The sequence below is a fragment of the Centruroides sculpturatus genome, unplaced genomic scaffold (assembly GCF_000671375.1).
Source record: "Centruroides sculpturatus isolate CEXI.00-Female unplaced genomic scaffold, Cexi_2.0 scaffold370, whole genome shotgun sequence".
Taxonomy (NCBI): domain Eukaryota; kingdom Metazoa; phylum Arthropoda; class Arachnida; order Scorpiones; family Buthidae; genus Centruroides; species Centruroides sculpturatus.
The window spans coordinates 256,594-271,546 of NW_019384564.1; the positions used below are offsets into that span (position 1 = coordinate 256,594).

The following is a 14,953-nucleotide window of genomic DNA, read 5'->3' on the forward strand; positions in this document are numbered from 1 at the left end:
GTCGGGGTCAACATGGACATCACAGACAAGGTAGGACACAACCCAGACCAATTCCGCCTAACATCGAAATGTGCCACATACAGATTTTAGCCACACCTGCTAAAGAAGCAAAGGAATATTGATTTTGGTATTTTGTTTATTAATAAATATTATTGTGAATGAACTATAATAATTTCAAATTTGGTAAAAAAAATCAAACATACATCACTATAAAATATTTTCAATTTATTTATCTATTAAATTGACTTCACATCATCATCAACACAAAATTTCATTTTGATACATTTCATATTTACAATCATTTAAAATTTTTTTCTTTCATTCATAAGAGAATTGTATTTTATCAAAATAAAAGTGATTTTTCATTTTTCTCTGCATTTTTTTCAAAAAAATGCTAAAATCTCTTGTCAATATTACATTGGAATTATTTACAAATATTTTCTTTTTAATTTTAAATATCAAATTAGATAATTCAATTATGTACATTTATTGCTTTTTAAACACCCACATTATTATATTATTACAGAATTTCGTCACATGAAATATTGATGATGATATATATGAAATCAGTCCATGGTTGAAGTCACAAAAGATAGGAAAGATTTCATAACTTTCTGCTAGTCTATATATTGTATCTTGTTTCACAAGCTAAGTCTGTAGAAAGTAGACTACATTTACACAAATTCTAATATGTCGAATCCTAAATGATGTTCTAAGGAAGCCTCAGATAATGGCACAAAATATTTCCTTTCACATTTTATCTGCCATCAAAATTACTTTGGCTCTACGGAAGGATCTCTTCTTTAAAATAGTATTCATTTCTATTATCTTCAAGAATATCACATGATGCTATATTGAGATTTATCATGGCTATGCAGCTACTTGGTAAGATATTTTATATTCTCTTTTAGCATTTTACTATCCAAGAATAAACTATTATTCTGAATATTATATAATGCTGAATTATATTTATTGTATTTCTAAATGTAATTATTTTTTCATTTCAATCTTCATAGTCCCTCTACTTTCGGAAACTTTTCATTTCAGAATTTCTTTAGCTAAAAGTAATTTTTGTTTTGTTCTATGGTGGAAGTTCAGTTGAAAGTCTTATTCATTACCCTTTTCTTCTGGAATATCGCAAGCTGCTACAGTTATTCCTTGCACTTCTAAATATTTATTTACTATAGCCTTCCAATCCACTACTCTGGAAATATGCTTAGCTGAATTGATCATTTCAGGTATGTTTACAGGAACTTCTAGCAAAAATTGCATTTGTCATTCAATGTTTAAAAAATTAATTAAATTATTATCTATTAAGAATTTATTATAAAAAGTAATTAAATTCACTCAATTTTGCTAAAATTACTAATTAGAAATAACAATTTTAATTAAAAGATAATTTTGTTTATAACAGCATATTAAACTCCCAAAAATTTAATTAAATTAATGTATAACCACTTTATTGGAGTTTAAAAAATTTTTAAGATCTTAACAATTTTTGAGCAAGTGATGGTTATATCCTCATGAACATATGATCTTATTATGCAACATTCCTGAAGATAAATAACACATGCTTGAAAGCACTAGAACACCAATATTAAAAACTCCAAGAAACAATTTAATTTTAGTTTGTTTAGAAATTAATTTGTAATTAGTTCAGTAAAATCTACATTATTTTTATCTAATTTGGCTTTAATCTAAATTAAAAAAAAAAAAAACAATTACAAATTAAATAAAAGTTTAAATAATATATTGACAGCCAAACTCCTATAGCACTAAAGGCATTAGTTTGTCACACTGAAAAACCTATATTTGAGTTTAACTTTTATTTACAGAAAGTCTCTTGGATGCTTTGACTTAGATTTGTTGACCTCATCCCTCATCACTTGGCTGCCCTACTGGGGATCTGGCCAAACTCATGATTGACATTTAGGCCAGTGACACATGGAACACTTTACATAAATATGGAGAGGGAACATTTGCTACAGAGTTCCCAGCATCTCTTAAGTGGGACAGGGGTGCTAAGAATCTCCAGTGAGCCTATTACAGTTGGTACTTGGAATGTTGAAATGCTGTTTGAAGGAGGAAAGTTGAGGAATGTGACTGAAGAAATTAAAAGAATCGGTATAGACATTCTTCGTATTAGCAAAACAAGATGGCCAGGATCAGGTGAATGCCAAACTGAGAATGATATTTTATATTACTCAGGACCAGATGATGGCATCCACCAGAAGGGAGTAGACATAATACTTCATAAAAGGATTGCAAAAGCATTTTGAACATTATACCTTATTCAGAAAGACTGATTATGCTTCAGCTTAAAGGCCAGCTGATTAATATCAACATTGTGCAAGTTTACATATCTACAGCTGATAAGAATGACAATGAAATTAATCAGTTCTATGAACAACTAGAGGTTCTCCTTCATCTTACATCATTATGGGAGATTTTAATACTAAGGTGGGAGAAGGTAGGGTTGAGGATGTAGTTGGAGACTATAGACTAGGATTATGGAATGAGAAAGATGACCGCTTGGTACAATTCTACCAGGAAAATGAATTAAAGGCTACTAATACTTAGTTTAAACTCCTCAAGAGAAGACTGTATATGTGGAGATCACCACAGGATGAAGACAGAATATAAAAAATCAAATAGACTATATCTTAATTAATCAATGTCCAAAGTAGTGTGAAGAGCGTGAAAACCTACCCAGGAGCTGATGCAGCTAGTGACCCCAACCCAGTAATCTCAAAAATGAAACTGAGGTTGAAAAGGATTAAGAAGGTTAAAAAACTTATAAATACAGCAAAAAATAAGAAGTCTTGTGGACCAGATGAGGTGCTGAACTGGTGAAGTTGATCAATAATGATAACATAAAAAATATTACAGGTTATTTATCTCGAGATTGGCTAAAATCAAATTTTATTGCCCTTCCTAAAAAAAAGTAATAGCAAACAATGTGAGGAATACAGACTGATTAGCCTAATGAGTCACATACTTAAAATGTTCCTAAAGACAATTCATAATAGAATACAGTAGACCCCCTATAAAAAGGGTTCATATAATTCAGATTTGTATATAACAGCGAAAAAATTGTGACCGTATTCGTGTAAATATGCTAAAAGAGACTCGTATAATTCGGTAAAACAGAATTGCCGACTTATGTCATGACAGGATTGGTCGAATCTAGACCAATAGCGGATATTGCACAAAACCATTGAGTTTAAACGAGCAGTGGACCTACTAAAAACCATTTATTATTTAACATCCATAAAAATTATATTTATATTAATGATGTCTCCAAAGTTCAGTGAATTTTTCGCTGAAAAATAATTTATCAGGAAGCACGCGCTGCCCTATTCGATGCACCGCTCCACGATGAAAACAAGCTTAAGCAATGGTGTCATTGAACTCGGTAAGTAATCCTACAATTTTTTGTTTATAGCATAGTTTATATGGATTATTACAAAAAATTATATGTGTTTGGAAATGTTGAGTCAAATTAGTCTAGAATCGATTAATTTTATGGAAGAAAACCTTTCAAACAGCCATAGTCTGTAAACTGCATACGTGCCGGGCTGTGATTGGCTCATGTATTTAAGGACTCGTAAAAAATGAATTTCATAAAGAACGGAACGTATCAACCATGTTATAGGGGGGTCGACTGTATATAGAAAATGTGAAAGCTCAGTCAAGAAGAACCAGTTTGGCTTTAGAGAAAAAATAGGAACAAAAGAAGTTCTATTTAGCACAAAGATGTAGAGAATAACTAAACTTATATGTATGTTTTATTGATTTTGAAAAAGTGTTCAACAGGGTCCTGCACTAAAAATTATTAAAAATACTTGAATAATTGGGACTTGATCAAAGAGACATTAGAATTATTAGGAAACTCTCAGAACCAGACAGCTTCTGTTCGAATAAATGATGGCAACAGTGAAGAAGTGAAGAATGTGAAGAGGGGTACGACAAGGTTGCATTCTGTCACCACTGCTTTTTAATACCAGTAAATACTTAGAATTTCTGTTCAAGAAAGCTTTTCTTTCCTTTTAAATTCTGAGTATTTAGAAGGAAAGAAGGAAGAAATAATGATTAACAGGGAGGTGATAAACAATTGTGGTGTTACAACACCATTTTGATATTTTTTTGTATTTTTTTTTTTGTAACTGTTTGTCCTTGGTAGGGGGAGTCACCTTTACTTTTCATTGAGGGGTACTTAAGGTGTTCCCCTTTGTTTCTTACTATTCTTTTGTGTGTGATTCACCAGCAGAGAGTGAAGAGGACAAACAAGCAAGGACTACAAAAGTGAACAGTGTAGAACTTTATTTTTATCCGTTTACATCCAAGTTTTGGGAAAGACTCTTCTGAATGAACTATCTCAGGATTTTGCTATTATTTGGATTCAACAAGGTGAAATAGGTAGTTTTTTTTTGTGCTGAAAAGAAAAGTGGGAAAATGTTGTACAGTAATTTGAACTTTATGCGCTTAATATTGTAGCTCTTTATTTTTTTTTGTACAAATTAAATTGGATTCCCCTAGTCTGGTACTACCGGGAATTACACAATATATGTTATGCTGATGATTCAGTTCTAATTGCAAATGGTTTAAACGACCTTCAGCTACTCTTACATTAAGCAGGAAAAGAAGGTAGGATATGGGTATGAGCATAAATATAAACAAAACCAAATATATGGTGATAAGCAGCAACAAGATTACTTCATCTAAGCCAGTGTTTTTCAACTTTTTTTTATCTCTCAGCATATTTCAACCTATAATTAAATTTCTGCAGTGCAAATTTCCATGGAAAAAAATCATACAATTTAAAGTTGTGTTTGTAAACATTCAATTGCCATATTACTTGCCACTTAACCTAATTTTTTAGTCTATATTTTTTATGAATTAATTAAAACAGTATTGTTGCTCTTTAAAATAGCAGCAGGTTAAAACAATTGTTATTTAAATTAATAATTTTCATTTACATAAGAAAAACAATTAACATTGTCTTAATTTGCATTTAAAAGTGATATGATAATTACCTTTAGAAACCTGCCCAATGTCATGCTATTCTAAGTTAAAATAATTTGAGCTAAATATGGACAATTATAGATACATTTTTGATTTAAAGAAAATTTCATTTTAAATGAAATAACCCAGCATTATACTCATAATTTTGCTTATGAATATATATCTTTTACTACATTATTCATATGTTTATTTATTATAACAATGAAAATTTTGTATAATCAATTTAAAAGAGGTTTTAATTTAACATGTCCTTATTGTTCTTTGGGCTTCTTTTGAAAATAATTTATTTAATAAATAACTTTCAAAAATTTCCATGACATACCTATGATCCTCTTTGAACCAGTTGAAAATCATTGATCTAAGCTAACACTTAGAGGATTAAACAATGAAAGAGTAGAACATTTTAAGTATTTAGGATACTGAATTAATGAACAGATCTATGATGAAATTGAAGTGAAAACCACAATTGAAATTGATTGGTGGAATTTTATGAAAATGAAATCTTTGCTCTGCAATTACCAATTGACTTTGAAATCATGCTCAGAATGATGAAATGTTACATATGGTCTGCTCTTTTATATGGAGTAGAAACTTGGAAATTAAAGGAGATGATTAAGCAACTGAAAGCATTAGAGATGTAGATGTGTAGACGAATGTTACGTATCCCATGGACAACTAAAATGAGAAATGAGGAAGTTTTTGAAAACATAGAGAGAAATAGAGAACTAATTGAAGAAAAACAGCCTATCTAGGACATCTAATGAGAAACATCAAGTATCACATTCTTCAAGCCTGGAAGGGAAAATAGCAGGAAAGAAAAGAAGAGGAAGAGAGAGATTGTCATGGCTAGACAAAATCAAGGCATGGATTGGTTTTAACATGGAACAACGAATAAAAAATGTTGGAGACCAGGAGAAGTTTGCAGAGATGGTCGCTGGACTCCAAATGGAAATAGCACACTAAAACGATGTTTACGTACAGGAATAACCGTGACCTAGCCATACAAGAACCACAGAAATAATGCTTATCCAGCTGAAAAGAAACTTCATCATGGTATGTCTGTGGGCTGTGCAAATGACAAATTTATATTTTGTTCTGTCTTTGTGTGCATATGGTGCCATGTGGCTATTTGCATATCATGCTGAAGAGCTTTGCCATGGTACCAAGTGGCATAGTCAAGTCATAAAAACTTGCACTATGCCATGTCCTGTATGTCACTGGCCTAAGAAGTCCTCTTAATACCTAAGGATAGAGAGAATTAAAAAAGAAAAATACAAGTGTACTGTATACATAATGCTCTATGTATCAATAATTTAACTTTTTAATTGACATGCTATATGTTTTGTTTATAACAGAATTATATTGAATGAGTTATAAATGAATTATAATGCATTTGGTTACTAGTAATTAAAAAATTCTAACAGAACAATTTATGGAAATGTGTAAACAAATGTTAATAAATACTTATTTTAAACTGTATTCAGAGTTTTGGTTATTGTTATTATTATCTTTGGATAAATATGCAAAAAGCTGGCTTTTACTCTATTTGCCTTAACACATAGCTGATAAAACTACAACTGCCATATGACATTGGGCTAAATAATGGCTTATAGTCATTATTTAGCCCGATGTCATATGGCAGTTGTTGCTTTATTGTAATGTACTGGATTTTGTAAAGATGTATATTTGCACATAGCTGATAACACACAATCATTACTCATTGCTGGTTTATTTTTATTGCTTATAAATTTACTTTTTCACCCTTTTTAATGTTATGTTTTGATTATTGTTGCCAGTATAAATTAGTCCCAAATGATTACAATAAGCACATTCTATTGTATTTTATAATTTTTTGGAATAGATCACATATGTTTTAAGTTATTTTATGTTTACTGGAAATTTTTTTCTTTTCTATAAACATGTAGCAAGGAGCAAAGAACAACATATACCTTCCCAGACACTAAATGAGGAAGGGTACTATAACTACAAATACCATATTTACTCAAATACAGTCGATCCCCCTATAAGACGGTAGATACGTTCCGTTCTTTATGAATCAATTTTGTAGGAATCACAGCCAATCACAGCCCGACACATGTGAAGTTTATGGACTACGGCTGTTTGAAAGGTTTTCTTCCATAAAATTAATTGATTCTAGACTAATCCGACTCAACATTTCCAAAATACATATATTTTTTTTTTTTGGAAATAATCCATATAAACTACGCTGTAAACAAAAAATTGTAGGATTACTTACCGAGTGTGCACCATTCGACATCGCTGTTGCTCAAGCTTGTTTTCGTTGCGGAATAGCGCAGCAAACCGTGGCCGCGATTTCTGATGTTATTTTTCTGCTAAAACTTTGTTGAACTTTGGAGACATCATTAATATAAATAATTTTAATCGTCGTTGAATAAGAAATGTTTCTTTCACAAGAAATATATAAAATTACAGTGCTGTATTAGATTTATGGTACCTAATTTACATACTGTACAGACGATAGCTTGCCTAAACTGTCCGTAGCGTGGCGCTAGAATAGCATGGCGCTGGACGGCGGAAAGTAGTTCGGCTGCCCAATGACGTTTTATGTAATTATAGGAGATTTTTACCGTTGTTTACGGATACCGCCGCAATTTTTTCGCCATCTTATAGGAATCGTAATTATAGGAACCCGTCTTATAGGGTGATCTACTGTATAAGACAATCTCACATATAGGATGAGGTGTGACTTTAAAGATCAAAATAAAGAAAATTAGATTTATTAATACAATTCTAATCCAAAACGACTTCCAACTACTTAACACTGCGTCGAATAATAACAATCCACGAAACCTTTTCTTACAAGTGTTATGTCCGTAGTAAACTCCACAAACACTTTCGACCTCCACCGAGGTCTGCTTCAGATGGTGACTGACTATGTTTCCTCCTGACTGTCGTAACGATGTCACCAGAGATGTAAATAATTGTGCATGTCGGGTTTCACCCCTCCGACTGTCCCTGTTTGAATTCCTCAAACAAATACCTCCACGCCCGTCCGATCGTTTCACCATCTTTGAAGTTGATGCAGGTGTCCCCACTGTTAGCTTAATGAATCTCTCAGGCCTCCAGGTGACAGGAGTTCTGGTGATGTACTGCCTATGTCTATTCACCGGATACGCCTCCCCAAGAACTGCCAGACAATGCTCCCAAGACTCAAGAAGTTATGTTTAAAGAGGGCCATTCGATCCACCAGGAAGATTGTCTATTCCAACCTGGACAGATTAATCAGGTTGGAGAACCAAATGTTCGAGCGCAACCAGACGGAGCTTGAAAATGCGAACGGAAGGGCAGCATGCTTCCAGCAAACCCTGGCACGCGACCTACAGATGAGGTACCATAAAAACTGAATTGGATCTTAGCTAAACAAAGACCGCACAAAAAGTCTTCGCTTGTGACACCATTGATTTGCTGGGACCACATTACACTCCCAGATTTTCTACTTAACATCATGCGGCATGGTCCAATGTTTGCCCCAGGGCCGTTGAAATTGTGCCCGGAGAATATAATGCTGACATCGAAAGGCTCATCACCGGCTTAAGCAACACCTGCAAGGAGTACTACAGGTGGAAAGCCGCCTTCAGGATTTGTTCCGTCAACAGGACCTGCAATGACAACTGGTGGCGCCTCATACGATAAACCAGGAAATGACTGGCGAATAAACACATCATAGTCCTCAAAGCAGATAAAAACAAATCTCTCATTCTATTAAAGGAAGCCACCTACAGGTCTCTCATGCAACGGTATATCGACGACACAGACTGCGAGCCCATCGACACCCGCTACATAGATAAGCTGCAGTCTCGTGTTTCTAGATTCACCCGCACTTCCTTTGCCATGAAATGGAGGTTGAGCAAGGTGGTCGTTGCCTCTCCCGACATTCCGAAGCTGTTTGCATTTGCCAAAACACACAAACAGACCCCTTCTCTTAGGCCGGTCCTGGATAAGGCTAGGTCCCCAACGAGGCTGCTCGAGAAGGCCGTTCACAACATCGCCGCTGAATGTTTGAAGGGTTATAAGTTTTCTACCACCAATTCTGCTGCTTTTGTCAAGTTGTTACGACGGGTCGATGTGGGTGACAACCCGCACTGCACGGTCTTGGATTTCGTGTCCTTTTTCCCTTCGATACGACTGCAGCCATGCTTCTGCGCACTTAAGGACCTTCTACTTCGTGAGAATGATGCACTCTGGCATCGTAAGCAGATATTAGAGCTGGCACACTTAATGTGCTACACCTCAGTTTTCCAGTTCAACAACGCTACTTATTTCCAAAGACGAGGTGTGCCCATGGACAGCCCGCTATCAGGGGACCTTTGCAAGCTAGTGTAAGACAGTTGGAGGAGAGAGTATTGCCCAAATTCTTACCATACATCAGTCTATACCAGAGATACGTGGACAACATCTTTATACTTTGGAAAACCACACCAAATCTCGACGATTTTTTGTCGTGCTTGAACGACAATGCTTACAGCCTCACCCTCGGCTTAGATCAGGTTAGCAACTTGAGTGCACATTTTCTAGATGTTAACATACATCTCAGGGGGGCAAGATAGAAACGAGCGTTTACCGTAAACTGGACCAGTCCCACTTTTCATCCCCGCGAATTCCTCCGACCCCTTTGTCTACAAAATTGCTGCCTTCCATGTCCTTACCAGATGGGCCTTCACTCACCACACAAATGAGCGCGACACCCGGTTAGAGCTCCGTCACATAGAAAAAATTGCCATTGAGCATGGATATAGTAAAGGCATGGTCTGCGGTTTAGCCTGTGCCTACGCCCACCGCCCCCCACGCCACAGTGACAGCCCCCTGCCTTCGCTGGACGACAACCGACAACTGGATAGGAATGGTAAGCGTGCAGTTGTCTGGTTCAACCAACATTTAGACCCCCTATACAGGGAGATTGCTTGCCGTAAACACACGAAGATCGCGTACATGAGAACCAGCACTGTTTATGACCTGCTGCGCAATGCCAAGGACGTGATGGATCTCAGCAATGTCCCAGGTGTATACTCCATTCCCATCAGGGACGACAGATTTCATAGGGACTTGGTTTACATTGGCTACACAAAAACGGATATGAGAACATCAAGCAGATATTAAAAATAACAGGCACACCACCGCCTTACCAATCTACGTTACCGACCCTGAAATACGGGCAGACTTCCGGAACACCAGACTAATCAGACATGCGTTCCGAACTGATCACATCCGTCACCTGGAGGCCTGGGAGATTCATAAAGCTAACAGTGGGGGCACCTGCATCAACTTCAAAGATGGTGAAACGATTGTGCAGGCGTGGAGGTATTTGTTTGAGGAATTCGAACAGGGACAGTCGGAGGGGTGAAACCTGACACGCACAATTATTTACATCTCTGGCGACATCATTACAACGGTCAGGAGGAAACACAGTCAGTCACCATCTGAAGCAGACCTCGGTAGAGGTCAAAAGCGTTTGTGGAGTTTACTACAGACATAACACTTGTAAGAAAAGGTTTCGTGGATTGTTACAATTCTAATTTTATTTCATTTAATCACAAGTAAAATATCAAACTAATGTAAATGTCAAGGACATTGTCCTGCAAAAATTACTGGCATCTTAAACTTCAAGGAAAAATCTTGTAAAATTGACAACATAATTTGTTCAAGTAAAGCTGGAAAATCAGGAACCTTTTTTGTCAATTCTTAACAGTCGAATTCACTCTTCGTCGATTACACTTATGAGTTTCTTTGAATTTCCAAATAATTATCTGTTTTTGTGTGGAAATGGATTAAAACTTATATCAGGCTCCCGTGTAATTTTGAAATTCAATTCAAAAGCTTTGCTTTTTCCTATTGCTATTCATCTTTACTCCTGGCAATTCACAAGAATGATTCAAACAACCCTGATAAAATACCTTTGTTTTTAAACACCAGAAGGTGAGAATCTGGTATAATATGTGAATACATAGTTTACAAAAATTATACAAAAACGCAAAGAATCCTTTGCTTGCGCATATAGGACGACCTAGGTTTTTGAAGCAGTGAAAAATGGATAAAAATCTTGTCTTATATGCGAGTAAATACAATAATAAATAATTGAAAAAAATTAGCGTAATTGAATATATTTTTTAACAATGGGTACAGTTGAATTTCCATTTACAAAATAATTAGTTTCATTATTGTTATGAGTTAGCATAAAATTGCTTGAGATAACAAATCATATAGGAACACAATTAAGATGGACATACATGCTTTTATTGGTTTCTGAGGATATGCATTTTGGATAACATGTCTCATCAGTCCTTTTTTTAAATTTAGTTTCCTTGTTGTTAATACCAAAGAAATTGCCAGATTAATAGCCATGCTGTAACAGTCCAATTTAATGATTAGGTGTAAAGCAATTTGGCTATAGGTAGGCATTTAGGACATCTAATGATAAATTTAATAATTAGAATTATTGTGCATGTTATTCCTTGTTTTTGTTTTCTAAGCCAGGGGTCAGCAACCTTTTTGTTACTAAGGACACTGTGGCGACAGCTTTGGTAATAAATCCAAAAGTCACCATCAGGAGGAACTCTGAACTGAACAGACCTGGCAACCTGACCTATGACCACACAATTTGGATTCAGACCTCGCTCTAGATGCATGTGTTCTCGCTTCCGTGCTCGACTTGTACGATCGCTCCATATCTCATGTATATAATAAATTTAAGATTTTTGTATGTAGCCTTGTTTGTGTATAGTAATTAATTAAGCACAAACTAGCACCACAGACACAATAAAAATTTTAAAAACTATCAAAGGTGCATAGTTTAATTTTTGAAAAAAAATTACAATGTTATATTAAATAAACAAAATAATTATATTTTGAAATATGTATATTTATATAAAATAAAGATTATACATTCATGTAATGACTAAAAAATGAAAATTAAAGGTACATACATAAAATAACACAAAATCAAATTAAATAAAATTACAAGTACTGTACATGTATTTGCACTTGTGTGACTGTGGTTCTAGAGGGCACATCTGAAAAATACCATGGTCACCGTGTTGCTGATCCATTCTACACCATGTACTACAATACTTAAATAACCTGTTGCATCAGTCATCCTAATAAAGGTGACCAGATTTCTTGGACACAAAAACAGGATGTCAAATTAATACAAGTACAGTGTACAGTAACTCTTTGTTGGTTACAAAATTATTTGAAGTAATATATGTAATTAATATGAACATCTTGCCAATATACATGTAGTGCTTTGCTACTGTGTATTGTCGTGTATCTTCCTTGCCTTGTATTACCAATTCTGTAATATTATGTAATTGCATTTGTTGATTGTATCATGTTTTATTTTTGTGTTGTTCAACATTCACACGGGTATTCTGCGTAGTAGTACGCACCACTGTCAGGTGTTGTGAAGGGCCGATTGGACAGTAAAGAGACCATGTAACGCAGGAAGGGTCCCAGATGGCAGGCCATATAAAAAGGAGGTCTCAAGTGTTCGAGTAGCTTTTTTTTGGCCTGCCATTTTGACGTGGATTGTCCTGATTATTCCCTGATCCAAATGGGAAGAGGAAAAAAAAAGGTGATTTGGTGAGCATCAAATAGAAGGGGTTAACTGTCAGCAAGTTTGTAGATTTGGAAATCCACATACATCGGCATGAAGACACCTCAAGCAAGTATAGTTTATAGTAAGAAATGAACCTCTTCGTAAACACCGAAGGAAATACAATTCACCACATCCACAAAAAACCTTTGTAACTCCAGTGATACGTGTTTACACACCAGCGAACATTTTCAACCCCATCCGGGTCTTCATCAGGCTACGGTTATGCGGAATTCTAACACATGCAGAATGGAACAATAAAACTAGTAGAGAATCGCATCCACTCAGAAGCCGAATCCGGTAAATAGACATAGGAAATACCTTTTTGTTCCTGCATGTCAGAAGAAATCCCAGTTTAGCCCTAGCCCTAGTTAGGGCTAGCACCACCTTCTTGTACCTCCGCACTCATTCGAATTCTGCATAACCGTAGCCTGATGAAGACCCGGATGGGGTCAAAAACGTTCGCTGGTGTGTAAACACATATCACTGGAGTTACAAAGGTTTTTTGTGGATGTGGTGAATAGTTTATAGTGTCGAGTGATGCGATATCGTAGTTGATCGTTGTGGGAGGATTATTTTTAATTCAGAACTGTTTAACCCGCATGGTTATCAATCCTGTTTGTGAATTGTAATTGCTTACTGCACCTAGGCATGGATAGTTGTATAGAATTGTATCTACATGGACTGTCTCCCTGTAAATACATGTATAATTGTAGCATGCAAATTTAATTAGTTTATATTCGGGTGATATACCAAAGTTTTTACCATATATAATAGTTGACTCGATCGTGTATGTGATCGTGGTAGAGAATTTCTTGTGATCCTAATTGTTCTAGTTGTCAATTATTAAATTTGTTTAACCAACGTAGTACCATGTTTTATTGTAAAATCCTCACGATTACCCCACCTACAGACAGGATTTTCTCCGATATATCCCAGTCACTACATATGTCATGTGAGAACCACCGTGGCCCTCTCTACATATACAACAAATCTAGACATTGTAGCAGACTTTAACCAGGCCAAGCTCATCCTCGCTTTGCCCCCACGGAACACCTTAGATGGTTGGAGGCTGTGCACATTTTTAAATCCAATTTTACATCAACGTGCATAAATTATAGAGAGGAAATGGTTTTGTCAATGGCCTAGCAAGAGTTGATTGACAATACGGTTTAGCCATTCGTTGAGTCCCAGTAGGGCAATTCTTTGCGTAGGCAAGATGCAGTTTTAATAATTTTTTCAAACTTATATTCAAATGCTTGTTTGAATTTTATTCCAAAAGCTGTTACAAAGAAGTATTGGGGAATCATTACAAAACCTGATGAACTCAGAAGGAGTTCGAAAACTTTTGTTCTTGTTGTTTTCTTTATCTACACACTATAATCGGTTTGGTGTATGTGATTAATTAATTTAAATGTTAGAAATGCAGGAAAATCAGTTAGAAATTGTTTAACTGTTGATACTGGAATCAAACTTAACAAATTCATTTGTAATCTAAGTTTTCAAAATTTTAATTTCAAAATTCATTAGCATTGGGCTGTTAAAGTAATTAACTTCATAAATTTCAGTATTAATTCCCTATTTCAGTAAAATGAAAAGTTACACTACCCTTCTTTTGATACTACAGTTGATGCAGTTTCTGAGAATACTATTGGTCACTGATGTGATCACCTTAAGGGATAAAAATTGCTTCACAGGACTGAATTTTGTAACATTTTGCATGTCTTATGAAGGAATTTTTAACATGTGTCTTAAGGGCAAACTAACAGAATCACAGAATTTGATGGGAACGTCTTAACTAGGTTTTACTGTACAGGTAACCCCCATATAACATGGGAGTTACGTTCCAAAAAATTGCTGCGTTATGCGAATCCGTGTTATACGAAACAAAGAACTAGTATGAAAAGGAGGGTTAGGTTCCAAAAATTAAAAATGCATGCTATTATATTTTCATAATTAAGATAAATATCTTTATTAAAATTTTCTTAAGCAATACATATTAATATAAATTAAACAATGTTTCCTTCGTCATCACTAAAAGCACTATTAATTGAGAGCGTTTTCTTTTTGGCAAGTTATCCTTATCCTCTGAGCATTTTTCTGCATTATCTTCAGATTTGCAAAAAGTATGCAATTTTAGATTGCTTGCTTCTAGTTAAAAAGTCTTTATAAATTTCCTTATATGGTGCTAAGCACTTATGAAGAATAAAGCAAGTATGGAATAAGGGAAAAACATTCGGCAACATCAGAAGCAGAAGCGTCGCGATCTGGCAACATTGAAACAAGTTTCGAGAAGGA

At 35.0% G+C, this 14,953-nt stretch overlaps 1 protein-coding gene across 1 annotated transcript in view; it reads right to left on the minus strand.

Moving 5' to 3' along the window:
* Nucleotides 1-463: 463 nt before the first annotated feature.
* LOC111624006 (serine/threonine-protein phosphatase 6 regulatory ankyrin repeat subunit B-like) overlaps nt 464-14,953 on the minus strand; it is an 84,598-nt gene continuing 70,108 nt past the window's right edge. Inside the window, exon 29 of the mRNA XM_023366772.1 lies at nt 464-1,256. Coding sequence (XP_023222540.1) covers nt 1,108-1,256 — 149 coding nt within the window. The 3' untranslated portion in view covers nt 464-1,107. The remainder of the gene's footprint in view (nt 1,257-14,953) is intronic.